The sequence below is a fragment of the Ostrea edulis genome, chromosome 9 (genome assembly GCF_947568905.1).
Source record: "Ostrea edulis chromosome 9, xbOstEdul1.1, whole genome shotgun sequence".
NCBI lineage: Eukaryota > Metazoa > Mollusca > Bivalvia > Ostreida > Ostreidae > Ostrea > Ostrea edulis.
Window position 1 is genome coordinate 53,480,415 of NC_079172.1, and position 27,725 is coordinate 53,508,139.

Consider the following 27,725-nt stretch of genomic DNA (forward strand, 5'->3'; position numbering starts at 1 on the left):
CAAATCATAAGTTTCGAATGAAGCCATATTTTTTACTTTAAACATTGAAAAAATTACACATTTTCTCACCATAAGCACACATTTCAGATTACGTAATCAAAATTAAAATTTTAACGCGAAAGTGCATCATGCAAGATGAAATGTGTAAAACTAAAATTCATTATACAAGGTGAATTAAAATGTGTAAAACTAAAATTGCATATACATGTACAATGAATAGCCCAGTCTATTCAATTGTACTTCATAAAATTGCATCAGTAATTAATTAAGCAACATTTAGAAATACAGACTGCGGTGCCAATATCGTGACGCATGATGGACAATTTTACCAGTCACGCGTATGTGTATATATAAACGACTGCGAATCTGTGGTTTTCAATAATAAATATCTAATAAAAACTATCTGGTTAATATGAAGATACTCTCTCTCTCGCTCTCTCTCGCTCTCTCTCTCTCTCTCTCTCTCTCTCTCTCTCTCTCTCTCGCTCTTCTCTCTCGCTCGCTGTCGACAGGCTATGTGGAGATTTTATTTCGGAAATATTTAGTCAATGTCGAGCGAATTTTAAAATTATATGCGTTCATGTTTCCGGTTCCGTTCAAAACAAATCTGATGTTGCCTTCGTATGTGTAAATTGTCTAATTTAATTAGATACGAATTGTGCTTGGCTTACTGTCTTAAAATGATACACAGATGAAGAAGAAAATGTTTTCTAAATTTTCAAACATCCTTCATCACGCAGTTGAGGCGGTATGTTCTTTTCTTGCTCCTTGCAGTGTGTAACTGTATACCATGTTTATGTTGCTGCACACCCCGTTCAGTTGTCTCTTCAATTAGATTAAACGTCTGCTACATACATGTATTCAAAACCGTGGATTTTCCCAATCTTGTAGTAAGAAAGAGCATGGCGATTGAACTGGGAGAAGATTCATGGGTATTGAACAAAACGAGATATTCTCGCACAAACGCGATTATCCTTCTCTGCGAGAGTAAATATATCCCGTACAACCGAAGAAGAAAAAAAACACCCGTGGAGTACTTCTTTTTGTGTTTCATGTGAAAAGAAGAAAAAGTGCTAAAATGTCTGATACTTCTGCAAATATATTAACCCACTAAAACACTCATGGTGTGTATTATATTTCAGCCCCCTTCCCTCTTATGCAGCAACATTGATATGAAATTTCTTGATTGTGTTGTACATTTTATAGTGACAATTAGTGTTTGTCACATTTATTCAGCAATACATGGAATTTGCCTTTATTTTCAAAGACACCAAAACACCTTATTAGGGTAATGTTTACTTTTAGCAAGATCTCGCTATAGGGGAACTGTTCCCAACCTGTTACACTGCTGAAAGTTAATGTAAATTTTACATGGGAATTATCATTATCTTTCCAGTACCCATGCATATATTTGGAAATTTTCAGTTTTTTATGCATACTTTAGAATTTGAATATAAAATCTGAACAAAATGCTAAAGGTGATTTTTGGTGTTGAGTCAATATATTGTTCTGTTTAAATCATTATATGCTGGAATCCTCAGCTTTGCTAAACATGCAACACTTAGATTATCAGTACTGATCTTGCGTTCTTTTGATGACATATACTGTTTGGGGATGTTGGAAATTAAATATAATTAGAGGTAACAGACTCAGATCGGGGAACATACTATCCAGATGTCCAGAAAAATTTGAAGCAGAATCTGATAGGGCATGTCCTTTTCTCCAGGTATCGAGAAAGAGTTTGAAAGTCAAATCATAAATGGCATCTTATGTGGTTCCTTAGATTGGGAAAGGTAAAATAGACACAATCCTGGCATAATATTTTTACAACCCCTTAATATTCCCATTGTTATGTCATACATCATAACAGTGTTCGAAATTAACCATAGACCGATAAACCGAGTCTATATCAAATGACACAGGTCTATGCGAATTGTAATTGAGATAGACCAAATTGTCTCTGCCGATTTTCCAGATTTAAAGCATTAAAGTTATTCCAAAGGACCTTACAAGGTACATGGTCAGTCGATGTCTGATAAATGTTATGAGGAAAGGAGGATATCGTTATGGAAATGGAAAGGAAATATGCTTTCTAAGTACATTAGAAGTAAATGAAAATGTTTTTTGTGATATTTCTTTTCAATGTTGCAGTCTATGCCAATTCAATGAGGTCTATGTCATCTTGTTTTGGCATAGACTCGTGGTCTATACCAAGTTTAAAACCAATTTCAAACACTGTCATAATAGTGGCTAGTGCTTCCTTCGGTCACCTCTGGACTAGACTGTGGAGTGAGTAGTTGTGTACAGAGCAGTTGTGCTGACATCACTACTGTACAGTTGTGAGACCTGGGCTCCATATAGGCGCCGCATAAAGCAACTGGACCAATTCCATCACTGCTGCCTATGCAAAATAATGGGTATCAAGTGGCAAGATAGGATCACCAATGCAGAGGAGCTAAAGTGTGCAAATCTACCTGGGGTTGAAGCCTTGTTTAATCAAGGTTAAACTCAGATGTACCGGTCATTTGATGAGAAGCAGGTGATGACTGTATCCCCAAACAGTTGTTTCTCTCAGAACTTGCTATGAGCACATGCAATCTAAGAGTTCTCTTGAAACGCTACAAAGATTCAGTCAAGACTTCTCTCAAAGCCTGTGACATCAAAGTTGATGGATGGGAGTCCCTGGCCAAAGACCGTGATGCAAGGAAACCAAATGTCTTGATGGCCTGGAACTGGAAGTGAAACGTCGGGCAAGAAAAGAGAGACATCAGAGCACATCCCGCAACATACGCAAGTTAACGCAACATAGTTTGTCCAGTGTGGAAGACTGCACATCCGCATTTGGACTCTGCAGTCACATGATGCGACACTGAAAGCATCGTCGATTTGACGGCTATCCAAGAACAAGAATAGTGGCTGTCAATTTACTTAGTATGCTATGACGTTATACTGTTGGACATCTTGAATATTTCTTATCTGAAGCAAATTATAGACAAATATTCAAGACTCACAGGTTCATCAAGATCAATTATTGACCATGTTAATTAATAAACCTAATTCTCTTCAATGACAACAACCCTCACATGATTGAAACATATTTGTATTGAGGGTCCTCTATACTAGGATTTTACCAAGTTAGTATGAGGAAAATTCAGTGACAAATAATTTTTATGTCATTGTCCTGCCAATATCCTTAAAAGAAAATGAGAAAAATATCTGTAGTATAATGAAAATTGCACGAAAAATACAAAATAATCTTCAACTCTCTTTGATAGCAGTTTTATATAATTATAGCTGATACCCATGTAGCATTGACATATTTTTAAAAAGCAAAATAGAACAATACTATATTGTACAGAATCTTAAATCTTTGACAAATTAGGAATGATTTTAAAATGTTAAAATTTGCAAATACATTGTGTTGTTAGATTCAAATTTGTGACATGTTAGATTTACACCTTCTCCCCCCTCCATTTCTCTTTTGTTGTGTGTGTAACTAAAGATCTATTCAAAAGCCTAGAATTAATCCATATGATGTTCATAGACATATGTTGTAAAAAAAATTCTGCATTCTAAACTAACATTAAAGCAATGAAGAGTGTGGTTGTGGGTGTCACCATGTTTTGAATTATCAGGCAGTTAATAGTGAAGAGTGTGAACAAGAAATTTGACATGAGCAATTGCTATTTTCAGATGCAGGAAGACCAGAGGTTGCACAAAACAGTCTCCTCAATTAGATCCAATCATCAAAACAAAGACCTATATGTCACATCTATTGTCTTGTCCCAGCTTTGTTTAATATCATATTTCATTTCCAAGAAATACGGTTCATTGCATCGTGTGTGTAGGGAGGGGGGGGGGATGTCATAAGACTAGGATGAAATTGATGTATTGCGCGTAAGTTCATAATCTCAGTTCAACAAGATGTGACTTTGCGATAAACAAGGGTGGTCGTTATGGTAGTTTACTTTGAAGTCGAAAATTCTTTGGATGTAGATGTTGCTGGAATTTTTTCTGTCCTAATCTTTAGAGCTCACTGCATTCGCTACAATACAATGCACTATTTTGAATTCATTTTCTATTAATTATTTCTCAAGATAAAGAATCTCCATACTTCTGTTAACTTGAAATTTGTTGCAGGGCATACACTTGTATACATGTAGTATAAACTGGACTACATGTAGTTGCTACACATGTATGTGTGTACTCGTATCCACCCATAGCAATGTTTGGCATGGTACATAAACTTTAACAGCACTGTAACCTGAACTTTGCAAGTGAAGACAGAATGATGTCTGTATATATAGACATGTAATTGATATCCTTGTCAAAAAATCAAAGGTCAAGGTTGTGGTTGTAAACTTACAGAAAACAATTCCAGCTGGTTTTAGACTTTCTTACACGCACATTTACTTTCTAGTTATGTATGACATTGACCCTTGTCATTACCCAGTTAAATTGCAGCACCAGTGTTTGTTTCTAATTTCTATTTGAAGCTGGCACCTCAACTGTCTTTGAAGGAAGAGTTTGTCTACCATTGGAAAGCAGTTACCTCTTTCTTCATGGACAACAAAGGTAGGGAGTATGAGGATTCCTAGAATGTGTAGGCAGTGATTGTGTAATACAGTGTGTATTAAGAAAAGTACCACAAGCACCTGACATTTGTACCCACACCCCTGTTGATCCACTCCCTCCTTTTAATATGCAAAACAAAAACCAATGATAGATTCTATCTCTGTTGTATCTAGTTTTAATGCCCAGTGTCATTTTGCACATTCATGAAGCTTCTGTGGTTACATCCAGGAAACCTGGAGGATATTGTCTGTAAATTACAGTAAAACACAGTTATAGTGAACCTCCAGGGCCAGCAAAAAATAGTTCATGTACTATGATTATATACGGCAGACAGTTAGAAGATATGTGTACTATGATTTTATACAGCAGACAGTTAGAAGATATGTGTACTATGATTTTATACAGCAGACAGTTAGAAGATATGTGTACTATGATTATATACAGCAGACAGTTAGAAGATATGTGTACTATGATTATATACAGCAGACAGTTAGAAGATATGTGTACTATGATTATATACAGCAGACAGTTAGAAGATATGTGTACTATAATTATATACAGCAGACAGTTAGAAGATATGTGTACTATGATTATATACAGCAGACAGTTAGAAGATATGTGTACTATGATTATATACAGCAGACCCATTTACCGAGGACCTAGAAAATAAACCAGAAATATATCGTTATTTGTCCGAAAATACTAACGATCAGAAAATCAGTTGTTTTCATATGACATGTACATAGGAAATGCACATTGACACACTGAATTTTAAATTATATCGTATGGAAGTTGAAGACCACAGAAAATCATTGATTGTGATATTTCATTGATATTAGATAGTAATATTTTTAGTAAAAATTTGATCATTGAAACAAGTTTGAAATATTCTAGGATAAGTTTCTTTTATTCAGAACTTTTATCAAAGCCTTGGAAATAATAGATCAATTCACAAATGTTCATATAGCTGTCATTGATTAATTTGTTGCTAAAGACTGCTCAGTTATAGATAGCCTAGTATTTGTTTTTCTTAATTTGCATGATGATTCGATCCCTTCAGTTATTGAAACACCAAGTTATTAATGTTTAAAACTGTCAGTGTGTGCAAATGACATTTATCTTGGCAAATGAAGGCAGAAATCAGGTCTATGTTCATATCACAAGCAAGATCAGCAGCATCTTTGTCATCAACTGACATGCTCTTTAGTTCACTAAGTTTTGTTGTTGATACCATTAATCATTTATCAGCGTCAATATGAATATATTCCTGATGTTTGATTTGGTTGATTTTGTTTGACTTTCAATGACTTCAGACTGAATTTGCAGTTTTGTTGCAAGCGTAGCATACCTCACCTGATATTCTAAAAGTCAGCATGATTGAGATAAATGAAATTTTATTTCTTAGAATTTACCAACCTTTAAAACTATGGTATTTTTTTTTTTTTTAAATATTCTCTATATTTTTCAGTACATTATAAAATAATACTTAACACTTTATATACCAATACATTATAATTCTTCACCATACTGTAGCATTGAAATCCAGTTCTGGGGGTAAGACATTTCAAACTCTCTGCTAATTTTTGAGCAAGGCAATAGTCTAATCTCAAAGCCAAAGTACGTGGTGAATGAAAGGAACATTGTAGAATGAATCAGGGTCCACTTGTACAACTTCATTTAATCTAATTGCTGTAGCTTGCCTTTGGATATCTATAAACACTCTCACTTAGGATTTCCCTGTACATATGTACAATATTAACCTTAGTGACAACAGCAATCTTAGTGACAACATCACAGTAGTGATACAATCAACCTTAGTGACAACATCAACCTTAGTGATATCATCACATTAGTGATAACATCAACCTTAGTGACAACATCAACCTTAATGATAACATCACATTAGTGATAACATCAACCTTAGTGACAACAGCAATCTTAGTGACAACATCACAGTAGTGATACAATCAACCTTAGTGACAACATCAACCTTAGTGATATCATCACATTAGTGATAACATCAACCTTAGTGACAACATCAACCTTAATGATAACATCACATTAGTGATAACATCAACCTTAGTGACAACAGCAACCTTAATGATAACATCACATTAGTGATAACATCAACCTTAGTGACAACAGCAATCTTAGTGACAACATCACATTAGTGATACAATCAACCTTAGTGATAATCTGATGGCGTTTTATACAAGCAGCATTTACTTCTGGTTTTTAGACCTAAAAATCATTTTCAAATTGTTATATTGTTGTTTGTTGTGTCAGATTTCATTGGTGACATGTCAAGATTTCATATCAACATTAGGCCATGCCAATTTGTAATCTAGTTCGTCGGATTCGCCGCTTCTATTTGTAACAAATCCAAATTATAATATTATCAAAAAATAATATCCGCCCGTGTGTTCAAAAATATCTGTAAATATTTTTTTTAGTTTTTACAACAAGCGCACAAATAACCTTGATGTATATGCTGACAAATGACAGAAGCGCGGGCTCTCGAGAAATTTCGTAACAGTGTAATACGGTTAAGTTATTCATGATGTCAATCTTAATATGTACGATACTTCATAACACTGGATTGGAAGTTGTTCCTTATGCTGGAATCGAACTGGAAGCCGATGAAACTTTTGAAGCGCTATTCGATGCCACTATTTAGAGAACATTGATAGCGTATGATTGATTGTTTGATTAGCCGATATATTGACTGAAGTCTCTCTTGAGAATATTTCACTTACATGAAGACGTTACCATTGCTGGTGAAGGGCTGCAAAATTTAGGCCTATGCTCAGCGCTTATGGCACTGAGGGATCTTTATCGTGCCACACCTGCTGTGACAAGGATCTCAGTTTTCGCAGTCCTATCTGAAGGACCGTCCCATTTATTCTCCTCTTACAACAAGCAAGGGGTACTGATCGATGACTATTTTAAACCGGACCGACAGTTAACGACAAATTCACAAAAGGTTTGGTGATGTCATATCAAAATTCAAGAAAATGCTCAAAGCGATGCAATGGATATTGCATTTGCAATGAATGTCAAAACTGGATGTGTCCCTAGCAATATGCATATCTCTGAATCGAAAGTTTGTAGAAATGAAACTTAAAAAAAATTCTTCAAAAAGACCTTATCAGTTAATGTTGCAAAGTACATGTATTAGGTATAAAGAAAATAAGTCTTTGAAACCTGAAATACTTCTTATTTATTGACGTAAACTATATCAACAAAGTTGAAAAATATTATGTTTATGTGATAAACAAATGATATCTGATGATTTTAGATCTTTATTTTTAGGCGCCCGCTTTTTAAAATCACACTTAATTCAATTAAAAATATTTATATTTCTTGTATTCGCTCGCCTCATTATTTTTATCTCCAAAATTAAAAATAATATTTGTAAAATAATTTTGCCCTCTCGCCTCACTTTTTTTGTTTGAAAATCCGAAGAACTATTTTACAAATTGGTGTGGCCTTATTATTAGATTGAATTCTGGCTGTGATTGTAGGGGTGTAAGCGGAATGATATCAACATTATTAGATTGAATTCTGGCTGTGATTGTAGGGGTGTAAGCGGAATGATATCAACATTATTAGATTGAATTCTGGCTGTGATTGTAGGGGTGTAAGCGGAATGATATCAACATTATTAGATTGAATTCTGGCTGTGATTGTAGGAGTGTAAGCGGAATGATATCAACATTATTAAATTGAATTCGGGATGTGATTGTAGGGGTATAAGCAGAATGATATCAACATTATTAGATTAAATTCTCGCTGTGATTGTAGGGTGTAAGCAGAATTATATCAACATTATTAGATTGAATTCTGGGTGTGACTGTAGGGGTGTAAGCGGAATGATATCAACATTATGAGATTGAATTCTGGCTGTGATTGTAGGGGTGTAAGCGGAATGATATCAACATTATTAAATTGAATTCTGGCTGTGATTTTAGGGGAGAAGCTTCCTATAGACCAGACACAGATTCCGGAACATCTGGACCAGATAGTGGTTTTGTTGAAAGAAGAGGAAAACACCGAGGAACTGGACAGCACAGGGCCATGTATGGAGTACCTACTACAGCACAAACTACTGGACACTCTGTACTCACTGGGCAGGACTGATGTAAGTACAACTACTCACTGGACAGGACTGATGTAAGTACAACTACTCACTGGACACGACTGATGTAAGTACAACTACTCACTGGACAGGACTGATGTAAGTACAACTACTCACTGGACACGACTGATGTAAGTACAACTACTCACTGGACAGGACTGATTTAAGTACTACTATTATGAATTGTTAAACACAAGACTTGAATGGAATACCTACAACAGCTGTAGACTGTTAGCTGACTGGTAAGGACCGGCATTAGCACAAGTACTACAAAAATGATTGGAATAACTGTCAGATACAAGGCCTTACATGGAGTACATACTACAGTACATACTAATGGTGCCTTACCTCACTGTAGGAATGGTACTTCACAAATACATTGTATAGATACAAGATGGAGTACATTCAACAACAATAAGGACCCTGTAATTACTGACCAGGACTATTTTTGTCCCCCACCGCAACACGGAAGGGGACATAGAAATACCGGTGTCCGTGCGTCCGTCTTACCGTCCGTGTGTCCGTCCGTCCCACTTCTCTTTGTGGACGCAACTCCTCAGAAACCGCTCAACAGATTTTGTTCATATCAAGTAGGATTGTTAGTCACAATGTGTAGTTGATCATATTTTGCTGCCATTTTGATTCGACAATTTTGACAGGAGTTATGGGACTTTGTTGAATTTGTACATGCTACACTATAGGAACACTTTGTGGACGCAACTCCTCCAAAACCGCTTAATGGATTTTGTTCATATTTTGTGGGATTGTTAGTCACCATGTGTAGTTGATCATATTATGCCAGAACTCTTTTAGTCTTACTTATGGGAACTCTTAAAAAGTCTTATTCATAGGAACTCTTTTAGTCTAACTCATGATAAGACCATTAAGGATGTACGTGACGTCTCCGAGATTTTCTCTAAATTAATTTTTTCATCTCCTCGATATGTAGAGTTCTTGTATGATTTCCAAAATTTTAACTTTTATATTATAGTAATATTGCCATACTTTGAGTCTTGATCTGGGTAGCTCAATGGTTATATCACCTACACTGTAACTATAGTAATACAAGGGCCCTACGTTCAATACCCGATCGTTCCAAAGATTTTTCTATCCATCTTTGCTACAGTAATATTCATTTGTACAACTTATGTTAGAGCTGACTTAACATTTTTCCTTGCAACAACCAGGGACTATCAAACTACACTAACTCTAATGCAGACATGGAAATATACCCCCAAATTTTTTGTAGAAACGAGATAGAATGCAAGTGAATTATGCGTGTCTGAAATGACATGAAAATTATACATTACACTGTATTGAGAAACGTCGTATATGTCCTTAAGGAAGGTGACTATTTCTGTGGTACATGTTCTTAAATTCAATCAGTGGTCTTAGACATATTTATTTCTGTCTCACTTGTTGTTTATAGTAGTTACCTGTAGGTCTTAAAATATGGCATTCAGTTAGTTTTTAAAGTCATATTTTAAAATCAATTTACTTCATGTTGCAAAATGTACTTATATTTTTTAATTCATACATAAAACGTTATGAAAATGAGGAGTTAATAATGAAAATAATTATTCCTGACAAGCTTGTCAGTGGAAGTGATAGATTGAAATCGTTGACTAATGAATGCATTATTCTTCATTTAATTAACAGTGTGTACATGGTTGAACAGAGGGGGTTGTGGTTTAAATTTCAAGAACTGATCATAAAAAAGTTTTCAGAAATGATGAAAAGGAATTAGAATTGACTTGCACATGTAAATTAAAGCAGTGCACCCTGGAATACTAATGATAGCGTTAAACCTTAACATTAGTCATGCGCATAAATATTTTCACGAAATTTCTATATTTGAATTTATATAATTATTTATAAATAGTTTTTGGTTAGGCCAGATGAGATCTTTTTAAGAAATATCCACGTTATATTTAATGGTGAATTTTTAAAGAATTCAACATGTGTCATAAAGATATTATGAATTAATTTCTGTTCAGTTCCACAGAATTAACTATGTGGTAATTTTATGGTGTCTGTTATATGTGTTGGGAGTCATGACTTCCATTGGCACAATGTGTCAGCTGTTTAACTGTTTTGTTCAGCTTTGAACACTGTTTTGGTTTGTCATTTTGGCACTTGGCTGTTTAGGCCCATATGAACCTATTCCATTATCATTATTTGTCTGTGATTGATGTTATCTGTAGAAGACTGTAGTAGACTATTACATTTATATTTTCTTCTGAATGGTTTCACACAGTTTACAAGTATAGCAAGTTTCCTTAGGAATCTGAATTCATGTATACAATTACCTACCATGGATTTTGATCGTATAACAAGATCAACTTCTCCAGATTGACTGACTACCCAGCCACCACAATTTTACCTCAGTTGTCCTGCAGAACTCAAGATGGCCACCAAAATTTTTGATTTGTTGATACAGATTTTACTTTTTCTCTGGAATGGTAACATGCCAAGTCGCCATACTTGGTGTAGGTGTCGCCTTAGTACTCCAATGTGCGTTATTGTTCATTTTTAGAGGGATCTGATGTCAAGTATTGGCACCTATTTTGCATGCAAAGTCATAAAGTTACTCTTGTGGTCCCGGCCCACAGCAGTTAAGATTTAGAGTGATCTCAACGAAAATGTAGGCTTCATCAATGGTCAGCCCACCCACCAGTCAGTCTGTAATGTCTTGGTTACTAATCAGTATCTCAGATTCAAATGTTAGTTGTGAAACCTCGCACAGGAATGACCTTGTTGGTTTTTTTAGATTCATAGGTCAAGTTGACAATTAAATTATAAGAAATGGTTTCTAGGTGTTTTCTGAAATACTATTGGTGTAGGGACTTGTATGATATGGATGTTCAAAAAGTCTCTGTGACTGAAGATTAACCCTATCGATCACCAGGACTGGGTCACATTAGGATTAACTCATTATTGGATGACATATCTAATTCAGTTCCAGGGACAGGCAGTTCACAAGTCCATCTGCCCCTGATGATGCATTCAGTCTAGTGCCTGTGGTTTGGTGTAAGCTATGAAACTTCACAGAAAGTGTAAGCACTTTAAGTGTGATACTCATTGTTCTGTAGATTAAACATCAAAGGTCATCAGGTCACAAAAATTTGTAGGAAATAATTTCTAAGTGGTCCCCTATGATATCATTAAAGCTTTAGTAATGAACTTTGACATTGATATACTTGTATAGTTTTGATGGATGTTGTGATTTAGCAATCATGGAGCATGCAGAGAGTATCTTTATCTTCATCCTATTTATGTATTTCCCATTTTAAAAACGCAAATCAAATAGATTCACTTACATGGAATTACATTTTTTTTATGGCAAATTATCTGTACATTGTATTTCAAACTTGATGCAGTTTAACTGTCTATTTTCTTTTAAATTTTAGATACATGATCCATGTAAATTCATTTTTTCAGCATCCTCCTGGTATGAAGCAAATAGTTCTTCAGTTCTTCATCAAATTACTATCAAGACTAAAACAGCCAATCCTAGCTCATGTCAGTGTGCACAGGGCTGTTCACGTAAGTTTTCTATCAACCAGTCATAGGTCTTGTATCAACCAATCCTAGCTCATGTTAGTGTGCATGCATGAACAGGGACCAATTGTAATTCATGTCAGTGTGCACAGGACTGTTCACATAAATTTCCATCAACCAATCCTAGCTCATGTCAGTGTGTTTTCCGTGGAATGGTCGGTGACTCCTTGATGTTCAATGTATCATGTACATGTATACAGGCGACTCTCAATCCAGACTTGAACTTTGATCACTCAAAGTTCTCAATTTGTGAAGTTAATCTCTTGGTCCCGATTTTCCCCTGATATGAAAATAAGCAAATTTACTCTTGTTCTTTCAAACTCTTGATATTTTTAAAATGTTGATTTCAGTCCTGTTATATAATCTTTAATAGTTGATATTGCTAAGTGCTAATTGCTTACACAAGCTATTGGTCATTCATGGCCTAATTAACAACACTTTGACCTTAATTTCTGGAAAACCGTTGTTAACAACTTGCAGACTTCGTAATTAGTAAGGACAATGCACCAGATATCCAACCAGCATAGGGATATATTACTTAGTGTTTTTAATGATCGCAATTAAGCTCTAACTATCAATTCAATTTTTTAAATTTTGAATTTGAAAGATGATTATGAGTTGGAACACTAATTTTTTCATTGGAACAAATCAAGTATGAATTGATAGAAATATAAATATTTGATAGACTAAGTTTGTTTATCAATGAATTCATCTAAAGTTTTAAATTGATTACCTGCGAAAATGAAATTATGAATTCTATCACTTTCACATGTTGTATCCAGTTAACTGGTTCATCAAAGTGCCGATTTCCGGACTTATGAAAACTGAAAATCTCAATCTTTCAAAGTTTTATTGTGAGCCAGTGGAGTTTGAGTTTTTGAGAGTCACCTGTCTTCTATTATTTTATTACTTGAATGTGATGAAGTATTAAAGTGGTCTAACTTTGCTTGGAGTGATTAAGGAGTTAATTCCGGGTCAGCTGCTGGTAAGGGGGTTAATTATGGGTCAGCTGCTGGTAAAGGGGTTAATTCGGGGGCAGCTGATGGTAAGGGGATTAATTCAGGGGCAGCTGTTGGTAAGGGGTTAATTCTGGGGCAGCTGTTAGTAAGGGGTTTAATTCTGGGACAGCTGTTTGGTAAGGGGTTAATTCTGGGGCAGCTGTTGGTAAGGGGGGTAATTTTGGGGCAGCTGTTGATAAGGGGTTTAATTCTTGGGCAGCTGTTGGTAAGGAGTTTAATTTTGGGGCAGCTGTTGGTAAGGGGTTAATTCTGGGGCAGCTGTTGGTAAGGGGGTTAATTTGGGGCAGCTTCAGGTTCAAATTTCACATGTGACTCCACCCTGCTACTTTAAATGTGATTACTGAAACAGAGCTAATCCCTTTCACCCCCACCCAACCCAGCTTCTATATGGTCATGGTCAGGGGGGCATTTCAGCATCATCTGAAACACACTGTCAAACTCGCTGCTTGAGCAGCAAGATCCAGTGTGGATACTGCGTTTCTTATTACTGAAACTCAACTGTGTCTATGAATGCAGCATGCTGTGAGGTTATGTATAGTTTTTAACTTACACAGACAGAATATGAATTCAATGTGATTAAATATTGGACCATAGAAACTCATTAAAAACAGATCATGAAAGCTGCAAAATTTAATTATAACATCTTGAATATTTTTTAATAATTATACAAGGTTAGTCATTATATAAAAATTGAAAGATTGTCAGAGAATATGAAATTCTTATGTATTGTTAAATATTTAGGGGATCATCAAAATAGGTGTTTACTTTAAACTATGAGAGTTCAGAAAATCTAGTAGTCATGTAAAAGTGCAGATGGAAATCAATGGTCACCATTATCCAATATTTTATTTTGTAAGACTCTAATGTTTTATAAACAAGATTTATATGTCTCCTCTAGTTCCACTTCATCTTTACGAACCATTTGCAGACTTGGTTTCAGAACTGCTACTGTCAGGAAGATAATTTAACAGTGGGGGATTGGAACCCTTGGCTAGCCAAAATGGTGTCAGTTAGGATTAACACTTGCAGTTTGTGTTTTTTATCGTGACAGTTTTAATTTCAATTAATTTTCAGTTGATTATCAAGCATGTAACAGTTTCATAAAAACGTTTTTGAGGGAAAGACTTTGGTTCTAGCAGGTGTCAAGTTTTTCATTTTCGTCATTTTTATGTTTGTGTTAAAATTCAAAAAAAATTCTAACATAATTCCGCAAACTCACTCAACACCATTAAATATATGTCCATAACATCCAGAACATTTTATGTGCCCTCCTTTTGTCCAGAAAACCTAGGATAAAATGGTTTTGTATCAATTATATTTGGAACTTTGTCTTGTGTGCTCTTAAAATTGCGTCAAAAATATCGAATATGATCATACTCCCAAAGAATGTGGACTTTTGTCTCCACTTAGAATGTGGACCTTTGTCTCCACTTAGAATGTGGACTTTTTGTCTCCACTTAGAATGTGGACTTTTTGTCTCCACTTAGAATGAGGACTTTTTGTCTCCACTTAGATTGTGGACTTTTGTCTCCACTTTTCTGTGGCAGAATGTCCAGTAATTTCTACAATATAAACCTGAAATTTAATTAGTAGCTCAATCCATGACTTATGTTGAAGAAAACATCAACCCAGATTCTTTACACGCTCCGTGTAAGCAGAATCTTAAGTGAGGATTAAATTTTGTAATGTTAGCGACAGTGTTAATATCGCTAATATTTATTCCATATCAGAGGTAATTAATAGCTACATGTATATCTTTCTTGCAATTATAAAGTCGCTAAAATCAGCCATAATTTATAGAAAAATAGGTAATTCACTAGAAATATCACTTATAATTATATATACGGGATTACCATTAATCACTTATAATTATATATACGGGATTACCATTAAGAGCAATATGGAGTATCATCTGCTAAATGCTTTAATTAAAACCCAAATTGCATGATTTGGCTTTCAAAGGTTAGTTGTTACTTAGTATTTTTAAATAGCAATATTATGAATGTTTGAATGAGCTGTCAATATTAAAGTATATCATCTTAACTTGCAATAACTAAAGATATTTCTTTTGAGAATTGTGTTAGCTAGGGTATTCAAAACATGTTTATCAAGCTTTTGACCAAATCTATATTCAAAGAATGTAAAAAATTCATAGAAAAGTTAATTTAGTTTGTTTTTGCTTACATGTATATATAAGTCTAAATTTTTTGTTTTGTAAATTCCCAGTAAATGAAAGATAAATCACTCAATGTTTCCTAAGTTTTTGTATATTATATATTTATATATTTTTAGAAAAAATGGTGTCTTAAAACATTCATTGAATTACAATATGTGTGTGTGTTTTGGATTTTTTTTTTTTTTTTTTTTTTTTGCATTTAATTATCCACTGAAGTTTTGTGGGAATAAGAAAACTGATCATTTGACATTTGGAGATTTTGATGTTTTTTGAAGGCTTGATTTATGCTGTAAGATCATACTTACTTTCCTTATGTATTTAATTGAAATTCAAACCAAGCATCGGAAATCAGGTGTCAAATAATGCCAACAGAAATATACCTGCTTTTAATATTTAGTGTCAGGTATTCAGGGAGTCCAAATTGTCTTCATTTTTAGTGCACCTGAACTGGAGTGAGTTTTTTACATAGTCTTTTTCATTAGTGTTATCATTTTATATAATTAAATTCTTCTAAGAAACTGATGTGCCAATTTTAACCAAACTTGACACAAACATATCCTTGAATGAAGGGGATTTCAATTTGTTTATATGAATTACCATATCCTTTTCAAATGGGAGATGATTGAGGATTATGAAAAAGTGTATTTTTTAAGAATCTTCCCAAGAACCACTAATTCTAATGTAGGGTCTATGTCATGTAACCATTTGGGATCAAAATTTAGAATTTTATTCATCTGTAGAGTTAGCATTGTGGCCCATGGGCCTCTTGTTAATCTGCCCTTCACTTTACTAAGTTTGATTGGGGGAGGGGGTGGTATGTACAGGAATCACCGTGTTGAGATTCATCTAAAAGCAATTATTCAATTTCAGTATTGTGCTGAAGAATGATGAAATTTTATAGGGTCAAAAGGTAGGGTCAACAGAATACTGATAATTTACCTTTTTACTGAGAGTAGTGAAACTTAAGACACAGACTTCTCATTATATGGAAATGATGACTAAATAAAACAAAATATATTAATTACGATCCTTATGTAACATAAGTCATAGAAAATATAATGACATTAGAATCAATGATGTAGCAATACACAGAAATCTCACACTGCTGTCTCAAGCTCTCAATGGACAAATGTCTAACACAAGTAGCAACACATACAGAAAAATCTCGCACTGCTGTCTCAAGCTCTCAGTGGACAAATGTCTAACACAAGTAAGAATGTGAGAGAAGAGTTCATTAAATCAAGTGCATAAAATCTGTCTGGGAATCTGGTTAAGTTTTTAAAATTGACATTCAATTACTTGCTCAAGTTGAATTGATTTTACTTTTACCAATGGTGAATAAAACATGGAACAAGAATCATCATTTGAGGTCAAAGGTCAAGTGAACCGGAGACCCGATATAACAAAACAGTTTCTGGGCTTTAAGTGATTTCCCATCACACCTGGAGTCAGCAGAGACTTGTTTTAAGATGAAGATGATCCTTATCAATTGTTGGGTTTAATTTAAAACAACATGATTTAAGGAGAGAGAGAGAGAGAGAGAGTTTGAGAGTTTGCATATTAATTAATTCAAATTTAAAGCAGTTTATGAAATCAAATCAGTCATGCATTCTTTGAGTTTTTGCATTCCATTTTCAGCGGTTGGTCAAGGCTTGTGGTGAAGTACAGGCAGCCCCCACGGAGACGGAGGAAATCCAGTTCTTATGTACCGTGTGTTCATTAGTTAAATCTACTCCTTATCTAGTCAATTTCTTTATTGAGGTGAGAATTATTCTGCATGTTCATAACAAAGCACTGGTCACCAGTGTATTTTAACAGAACCAGCAAAGTTACTGATCTTGTACATTTTGACCTGGTCTGTTATGGGTGAAGGCCTTGATTTTTCTTGAACCAAACATGATTTTTTTTTTACCGGCAGACTGTCTTTTAGATTTATCGATCCTCACAATTATTTATTTGTGTTGGGCAAATGGACAAGTATATACATGTACATTAAACACTATGGTCAACTGAATTTTCAGGCTTGATGTATTAATTTGTTGAACCCTTGATCACAATATTTTATTCTTAATGGCCTTGGTAGACAGTTTTATCATTGTGTATGATAAAACATGAACCAAATTAACAAAAAATGAAAAAAATTAATTAAATGTATTACATTTGATTAAACTTTAAAAGAATTTTTTGTTTCCCAAATAATGTTTACCTATGTTATACAAGAACTTGTTCAGAGAATTGTTTAGAAATGCAATTAAAGCCTGAGACACATCAATGCAGTGTTACAATATATTAATCTCAAATTACATGGAGTTCTCTATTCTGTGTTCTTTTATACCTTGTTCACATGGGTGCGCATTAAATTTTACTTCGCATTAAATTGAATGTGAAGTAAAATAATGCTCATTAAATCAATTCAAATTAAATAGCATTCACATGGTGGTAATATTTAATGCGAACTAAACTAATGCGCATTAAATTCTTATGCATTTCTAAATAAACGGGTGCGCAAAATGAATAAAATAGATTACATGTATATCATTGAAAATTATTTCATAGATATTTTAATGAATATTATACAGATCAATATACAGAATTCATTGTTCAAAACACTTATACTACGTGCACATATTTACAAAGTATATGTAACTGATCTACACAGAAGGAGTTTATTGTGTTTGCAGTTTTTATATGTTCCCAAGAAATTACTTATTATTTCCTCTGATGGCATTCAATCAAGACAATGTATTGCTTCGAGAGAGCCCAGTTAACCCTCGGAATGTCTCTTTCACCTTTCCGCTGACTAATGTTGTGACGTAATTTTTAATTACGGATGCGTATTACAACTATGATGTCATATGGTATGAAATAAATAAACATTTGTTGAATGTTAAAAAAAAAAGAAAATTAATATCACCTTTTAAAACATTTTTATCGTATCTAAAAGCAATTCCTTCCATATATATTACTCAGTATGCAGAGCACAGATTTACATCTGATATTATCTGATGACATAATGTCTGTGCTGTCAGGTTTTTTAGGGATTATACTATCATTTAAATAAGTTTTTCGCTCAAAACTAGTAACATTAATACCTATAATTAACCACGGGTATGATGCATGAAAGGTGAAGATAACGAACAGTGAGCAATCTCATAACTCCTATAAGCAATACAAAATAGAGAGTTGGGCATACACAGATCCCTGGATATACCAGATGTGGAATCAGGTGCCTAGGAGGAGTAAGCATCCCGTGTTGACCGGTCACACCCGCCATGAGCCCTATATCCTGATCAGGTAAACGGAGTTATCCGTAGTCAAAATCAGTGTGCCAAGAACGGCCTAGCAATCGGCATGAAACATGTCAGACAGCATTGTATTGGGAAACTAGATCGTTATAACGATTCATAGAATTTGCGAAATGCTGATTTTAAACAAGACTGTTGGAACCCCTGCACCATCAACTTGTTTGTCAGTAGCCTGCTTCAATTTAAAAACTGGCCATACACAGAAAAAGCTCTTGCGTATCGAATCAGTTGAGAGATATAAACGCCATATGCAGGTGATAATGGAATATTGCTACATAGATATGGGAAGTTGACGATGGAGAAGTTGAAATCATCCCGTTTGTCATAAAGTTGAGTTGTTAGTTTGCAGTTAATATCTATACTTTCAATAAAATAGAAGTGGACGACTCTGTGGTGTCTTTTATTTCGAGTTCACTGGGATATATTGAATCAACATATGAATGAAAGTTATTATTGTTAATAGATGATACACCATCGATATAACTAAATGTCGAATTGAAGGCGACAGCAAGAGATTTTTTCTTCTCACATAGAAGTTGTTGAATAAATTCGCATGTGACCCAAATTTGCCATTACACATGTATCTACATTTAATCACATTAGCTTCGCTTTGCATTCACACTGGGATAATTTTAATTCAAAGTAAACTAATGTGCATCAAGATCTCCATGTGAACGAGGTTCAGATTTAATACGCATTAACTTACATTTATATGCAAATGAAATTCTTTGTGTGAATGAGGCATAAGTCAATTCTGAGTTCCATAAGTGTATATTAATCTCTGATTGGATTACTCTATTCTAAGTACCTTAAGAAATATGTCAAATATATACATTGTAGAAATCAATACATTTGAATATTGCGGCAAGTAGTTCCGGACAGTTGTTATTTTCACACTGAAATTATCCATTTTTATTCAGTATTTCACTGCTTCACCGCAATGCCAAGCATTAAACAGTTTGCAAAGAGTTGATGTATATAGGATAATTATAGAAAGCAATGCCCAGCATGAACAGGTATAACGTTTGCAGTAGAATTTATTTATAAAGGATATATAATCTAGCAATGCTGAGCATTGTAAAAAGCTACAGTATTTTCAGTAAACGTAAGATTGTTTATCTTTTGGAAACTGTATGACAGTTATTGGTTGACAGGTTCCCCACAATAATTTGTAGCATTTGTTTGTATTTTTCATTTAATAACAGTGAATCCATTTGCTAATATTTTTATAGTCATTTTACTAGGTATCTAAATGTTTAAACATTATATGATTCAGCAACATGTTGATTAACAAATCATTTGGAAAATGATAGGGACATCTAAATACAATTATCCTTTTAATTACTGATTCTCATCGTGTTCACCACATAAATATATGATTATATAAATATAAAATGAAATTTTAAAAAGACATGCAATCACATATAGTGCTATTTAAAGCTGAATTAAGAAATTGTTTCCCCATTCTTGAAATGAAGTTAATGTTGTCTGTTAATGACGATGACATATAAATTAACATTAATCATGTTTCATTTGTGGATAAATAAATGGAGGTCTAATTTACAACACTTTAATGTTAAGGAGACATTGATGTACTAAATCTTATTTGACCCAGTTTGTGATGTCATCATTGAAATAAACTTCTCAATATGTCATTTAATTGGGAATTTAAGTACAACTAGATACATGCACACAAGTATATTAGGGCTGAATTTTGAGGTGAATTTAATGTCTTTGTTAATCTCAATACCTTTCATGTACTGGCACCTGAGTTTTAAGTACCTGATGACCATAATGATTTAAGGAACAGTATTGTGGGGAAATCTTGTTAATAATGGACAGATGATGATAATTATAAAAATGTTTTCCAGTACAGTAAAATACAGACTCCAAAATGTACGACTACAACACTTGTATTAATTGGGACAGTATAAAACTATTCTAGCATGAAATGCTGAATATTGAATGGTTTGCATGAAGCAATGAATGGTTTGCATGAAACATTGAATGGTTTGCATGAAACATTGAATGGTTTGCATGAAACATGTACTGAATAGTTTGCATGAAACACTAAATGGTTTGCATGAAACACTAAATGGTTTGCATGAAACATTGAATGGTTTGCATGAAACACGTACTGAATAGTTTGCATGAAATACTAAATGGTTTGCATGAAACACTAACTGGGTTGCATGAAACAGTGAATGGTTTGCATGAAACACTGAATAGTTTGCATGAAACTCTAAATGGTTTGCATGAAACATTAAATAGTTTACATGAAACAGTGAATGGTTTGCATGAAACACTGAATAGTTTGCATGAAACTCTAAATGGTTTGCATGAAACATTAAATAGTTTACATGAAACACTGAATAGTTTGCATGAAACACTAAATGGTTTACATGAAACACTGAATAGTTTGCATGAAACACTGAATTAATGGTTTGAACTGTGCTTGTAAAAATGGCAATATAATTATATATTTCCTGGCCTTTCTTTACAGATTTAGAATAAAGCATATTAGATCATGTTACATGCAATGGTTTAGTGCCAGCCAGTTAACATTTACACATTTTAGGAGTGTAGTTTGCCCAGTCAATACATTTTTAGAGGTGTACATTGGAGTGTTTGTTCTTCAATCATTTTTCCTAATGGAGCATTTTTTGAAGGGAATGGTTCTCTGAACAGTTAATTGCACATTCTGCTGAATGGTATGAATGAAAACCTGCATGGTTTGCAATGTTACGTAGAACAGTTTGCAGAAAACAATGAACGATTTGTACAGAACTGTATGAAATACTTTGAGGTGTAGCAGCACGTTTCAGGGTCTGTATGTATATATGATTTGATTCTACTTTGTCTAGATCATCTCAAACTCTGAAATGCATACTGAAAACTATACAACAATTTTGATAAGGTTTAACCCTGATTGTCAAGTCACTGTTTCTAGTTCCTAGATTATCTTCACCATGTAGGGTGTGGTTTTTACTCACAGAGGGAAACATGATTTTTCCAACATTTCTCTGCCAATCAGAGTTGAATATTTAACATGAAAGTATAATGATGTAAACTGTCATTCTGTCGGTCATCTATCTTCAGTTGAATATTTGATAGTTATTAGTGAACCAATTAGTGGGATTGAAAACTATATAATATATTCATTGTAATTTAGAAACACAATATGATTTACCTTTTATGATTAGATGAAGCATGTACCTGTAGTACTGGAATTTTAGCTTACACTACAATCAACTTCCCAAGGCTGCCTATCAAATTGATTAATAGTAATCATAAATTGCTAATAATCACTGCAGGTCAATTAAATTCTTTGCCAAAAATAGCCTGTAAATCTTCTGATAAGTACTGCAATATATATATACATTTGTATATACATACATACATACATACACACATATATATATATATATATATATATATATATATATATATATATATATATATATATAATATGATCATAAATTTATTACATTGTATACTTTGTCTATAAGTTGTATTTGCTTTTGACTAATAAACAACAACATCAATTTAGTGAAAATAAATTAGTGCCAAAATTGATTTTTAAAAAACATTGGAATTTACTTTGATATATACAGTAATTGTGTCGCCTGCGTTACACGCAGTGGCGACATATAGGGATCACTATGCGTCGTCCTGCGTCGTCATCTGGCGTCGTCGTCGTCACAAAAAATTTCTGTCACAGTTTTCTCAAGAACCACATGGGGCAACTCTCTGATATTTGGCACAGAGCATCAGTGTGGCCAACTGTATTGTGTAAGACATTTTCGAGTCTGTCGCTTATCGACTTCCTGTTTGCCGGGACTTAGAATTTTTTACAGCAAAAAAATTTCTGTCACAGTTTTCTCAAGAACCACATGGGGCAACTCCCTGATATTTGGCACAGAGCATCAGTGTGGCCAACTGTATTGTGTAAGACATTTTCGAATCTGTCGCTTATCAACTTCCTGTTTGCCGGGACTTAGAATTTTATTTTATGATTAACTGAAGGACAGTATTTTTATGTACAAAAGAACAGTATTTGTAATTCCCATACTGAAGGACAGTATATGATTTCAGAACAGCACTAATTATGATTTTTCTTGAGAAACAGTAAATTGGATATATAAAAAGACAACAAGACTAAGCAGTAAACCCAACAGATAATTACTTATGGTTATTACCATTGTCTTGAAGAGCACAGTAACAGGTTGATACTTATTTTCAAACATATGTTTTCATTCAGTCTACATTTAATAAATGTCTTAATTTCAAACAGATTCTCCCAAAAATTCCATTCCATAATAATGTCTCATCTTTCAATTTCAATTAAGTTATCGTTAAAGAATGTTTAGTAATTCTCAAAACCTTTAAAAGGAGTATTAAACTGACAAAAACCATTTGAATAATTTACTTTTTCAACATTATACGTGATATATTACATATAGAATGAACTAGCAGGCGACACATGTCTTCCGGGGAAGACTTAATACTGCGTTGATTTTTTTCTTTGAATTTTGAAAACTTTTAAAAGTTCAACTCCATGGAATACATTCTGTACTTTGATTATTATATATTCCATTTGTAGTGCATACATTGCAGACTTGTAGCAGATTGAATAGAATAGTATATTAATGTACCCAAGGACCTCACCATTGTACGGAAATTAATAGCCATTTTCTTGTACAAGTACATAATATATTTCACTGTGCAGTTCAGAATTTTAAAAATACGTTTATACTAACAAAAATTAAGGGTATATATGAACAGTATGCTTCACACTGGCATACTTCATGGAGCATTATCAAAAATATGCTGTAATGTACAGTTCATACCCTCATGTATTTTCAAAAAGTTTATTGATAATTTCATTTATTGCGAGAGCGGATAGAGTAATGAGACTGTTCATGTGTGGGTATTTTTTTTTATGCTCAATTGATTTGATTTGATACTCTCATGTGTGTGTGTGAGTGTGTAACACTGAGCTTGTAGACACTACAGACCACATTTATGCTTGATTGATTTGATACGTCACAACAATTGAATGTATAGCTTACTATCATTATCATAGAGGAACTGAAATCCTATTTATTTTAGGGTCAAAAGGTCAAAGTTAAGGTCACAGTGGAAGTTCATAAAAAAAAAGCTTGTAGACACTCAACAGGCCACATTTTGTACTCAATTTATTTGATACTTCACATGTTTTATGCTTTGATATTAAGAGAAAGAATCCTGTACTAGAGTTTGTGGTCAAATGGTCATAGGTCAAGGTACCTTGACTGGGACTTTATGAGGGGATGCCCCTCTTTGTGGATCATCAAACTCTTGTTCTTATATGTATATACATTCTAAATAATTTCTGTTGAAATTCCCGGCCATTAAGATATAATACTGATTTATCAAGGTTGATATTACATGCAATGTTTACAACTGCACCGCATTCATGAGGAAATGACTGTCATTACAAAGAAAGGATAATGAGCATATTGCTGATATTTGTTTTTTTTCATTTGAAAGGAAGTCAGTCATTATGAGGATATGTTATGTATTCTTCTTTAAAATTTGCAATTGAATATTAAGTGTAATGCATTATATATGAAAACGCTTTTTGTATTATTAGGTGCCAAAGCTCAAAACTGATGCAAGAAAAGCTAGTCTTACCAAAGATGTGCCAACAAATCAAACTGCAAGTCATGTGACCACTGCCAACACAGCAAATGCCAACAGCTTGGCCAGTGCCACCAATGACGCCAGTGGTGAACGGAATTTCAGCCTGATGAATTCTCTACTGAATCTCTCTCACAGTGCGGTGAGTGTTTCCCTTTGTACTGATACAGAATGATATATGTGCAAGCAAAAATGTCAACATTAGGTGTTGTATTATTGTTCAAAGATTGAGGAAAGTTACGTAATTTTACAAAACAAACAAATCTACATAGGAAAGGACCTTGAAAAATTTCAAATGTTGATCACCAAAATGTCGGAGGTTAGGGAAACAGGAACTTAATGAAATGTACATTAATGAGTACAACAAGGATATGTGCTCCATCGTTATGAATGTCATATCAAAGAAAAGTTTGCATAATATGTATTCATTATCTACCTATACATATAGTATGTGACAATTACAAAATCTACCAGAAATCCTTAACGAGACAATAAGATAACATTGAATTTAACCTTTTTGCACTTAAAATTCAAAATTTTAGCTGTTTCAAATATATAGTTATAATGATTAGCATGTACTAGCATGAAATAATTTTTAGTAAAATTGTCTGATCTAACAATCAAATGACAATTTTTTCCTAAATGACCCTAAGAAAAACATGCCAAGGTACATTAAGATATCATACCTTTTGATATAGAATCATGAGAGGGCAAACAGAGGTAGGACAGGCCCCATCAAATGCAGTGTACATGTATCTCAAAGGTGATGTCAAAGGTGGCCCAATTACATATAATATATGTGAAACGTGGTGGTCCAATGACATACATGTATAATATATATGAAACATGTGGTCCAATGATATATAATATATGTGAAATGTGGTGGTCCAATCGCAAGCAAAGGTACATGTGAGTGTCAAAGGTGGCTCGATCACATACAATGTATTAATTAATTCGTAATAATTAGAAGTAATTAATTAATGTAATGTCAAAGGTAGCCCAATCATAAATTAAAGGTGGCCCAGTCACATGTAATATATGTCAAAGGTGGCCCTCAGATACACTATGCAAAAATCTTATGTTGAAAGAGTTTGTTTAAAAATGTCTATAGTATACATGTACCATTATATTTTAATTAATTTTCTAAATGCATGTCTTAGAACTGTATCAGAATCATATGGTTTTATCAGACATAGATTTTGCCTCAAGGTTAAACTCATCAAAAAGGAGAAAATCTGAAAATGATTACACTTATTGTTATTATTACATTGTTGGGGAGGTTGAACAGTAGGGAGTGATTAGGGAGGTTGAACAGTAGGGAGTGATTAGGGAGGTTGAACAGTAGGGAGTGATTGGAGAGGTTGAACAGTAGTGAGTGATTGGGGAGGTTGAACAGTAGGGAGTGATTAGGGAGGTTGAACAGTAAGGAGTGATTGGAGAGGTTAAACAGTAGGGAGTGATTGGGAAGGTTGAACAGTAGGGAGTGATTTGGGAGGTTGAACAGTAGGGAGTGATTAGGGAGGTTGAACAGTAGGGAGTGATTAGGGAGGTTGAACAGTAGGGAGTGATTGGGGAGGAACTAGAACAGTAGGGAGTGATTGGGAAGGTTTAATAGTAGGGAGTGATTGGGAAGGTTGAACAGTAAGGAGTGGTTGGGGAGGTTGAACAGTAAGGAGTGGTTGGGGAGGTTGAACAGTAGGGAGTGATTAGGGAGGTTGAACAGTAGGGAGTGATTGGGGAGGAACTAGAACAGTAGGGAGTGATTGGGAAGGTTTAATAGTAGGGAGTGATTGGGAAGGTTGAACAGTAAGGAGTGGTTGGGGAGGTTGAACAGTAAGGAGTGATTGGGAAGGTTGAACAGTAGGGAGTGATTGGGGAGGTTGAACAGTAGGGAGTGATTGGGGAGGTTGATCAGTAGGGAGTGATTGGGGAGGTTGAACAGTAAGGAGTGGTTGGGGAGGTTGAACAGTAGGGAGTGATTGGGGAGGAACTAGAACAGTAAGGAGTGGTTGGGGAGGTTGAACAGTAAGGAGTGGTTGGGGAGGTTGAACAGTAAGGAGTGGTTGGGGAGGTTGAACAGTAAGGAGTGATTGGGGAGGTTGAACAGTAGGGAGTGATTAGGGAGGTTGAACAGTAAGGAGTTATTGGGAAGGTTGAACAGTAAGGAGTGATTGGGGAGGAACTAGAACAGTAGGGAGTGATTGGGGAGGTTGAACAGTAAGGAGTGATTGGGGAGGTTGAACGGTAGGGAGTTATTGGGAAGGTTGAACAGTAGGGAGTGATTAGGGAGGTTGAACAGTAAGGAGTTATTGGGAAGGTTGAACAGTAAGGAGTGATTGGGGAGGAACTAGAACAGTAGGGAGTGATTGGGGAGGTTGAACAGTAAGGAGTGATTGGGGAGGTTGAACAGTAGGGAGTTATTGGGAAGGTTGAACAGTAAGGAGTGATTGGGAAGGTTGAACAGTAAGGAGTGATTGGGAAGGTTGAACAGTAAGGAGTGATTGGGGAGGAACTAGAACAGTAGGGAGTGATTGGGGAGGTTGAACAGTAAGGGGTGTTTGGGGAGGTTGAACAGTAGGCAGTTATTGGGAAGGTTGAACAGTAAGGAGTGATTAGGGAGTTTGGACAGTAGGGAGTGATTAGAAAGGTTGAACAGTAGGGAGTGATTTGGGAGGAACTAGAACAGTAGGGAGTGATTGGGGAGGTTGAACAGTAAGGAGTGGTTGGGGAGGTTGAACAGTAAGGAGTGGTTGATGAGGTGTAACAATAAGGAGTGGTTTGGGAGGTTGAACAGTAAGGAGTGATTCGGAAGGTTGAACAGTAGGGAGTGATTGGGAAGGTTGAACAGTAGGGAGTGATTGGGAAGGTTGAACAGTAAGGAGTGATTGGGGAGGAACTAGAACAGTAGGAAGTCATTGAGGAGGTTGAACAGTATGGAGTGATTGAGGAGGTTGAACAGTAGTGAGTGATTGGGGAGGTTGAACAGTAAGGAGTGATTGGGAAGGTTGAACAATAAGGAGTGATTGGAGAGGAACTAGAACAGTAGGGAGTGATTTGGGAGGTTGAACAGTAAGGAGTGATTGGGGAGGTTTAATAGTAGGGAGTGATTGGAGAGGTTGAACAGTAGTAAGTGATTGGGGAGGAACTAGAACAGTAAGGAGTGATTGGGAAGGTTTAATAGTAGGGAGTAATTGAGAAGGTTGAACAGTAGTGAGTGATTGGGGAGGTTGAACAGTAAGGAGTGATTGGGGAGGTTGAACAGTAAGGAG

General features: G+C 34.7%; 1 protein-coding gene across 4 annotated transcripts in view; it reads left to right on the plus strand.

Annotated features, from left to right (window-relative positions):
- Positions 1-574: 574 nt before the first annotated feature.
- The window catches only part of LOC125658153 (FHF complex subunit HOOK interacting protein 2A-like), a 56,326-nt gene continuing 29,175 nt past the window's right edge, over positions 575-27,725 (plus strand). For 2 of the 4 annotated variants that reach the window (XM_056149621.1, XM_056149624.1), the window contains exons 1-6: positions 575-748; positions 4,497-4,575; positions 8,547-8,716; positions 12,155-12,259; positions 17,108-17,230; positions 24,410-24,598. In XM_056149621.1, the coding sequence (XP_056005596.1) occupies positions 692-748; positions 4,497-4,575; positions 8,547-8,716; positions 12,155-12,259; positions 17,108-17,230; positions 24,410-24,598 (723 nt within the window). In that variant the 5' untranslated portion in view covers positions 575-691. The remainder of the gene's footprint in view (positions 749-4,496; positions 4,576-8,546; positions 8,717-12,154; positions 12,260-17,107; positions 17,231-24,409; positions 24,599-27,725) is intronic. The other 2 variants (XM_056149623.1, XM_056149622.1) reach the window with 1 other exon arrangement.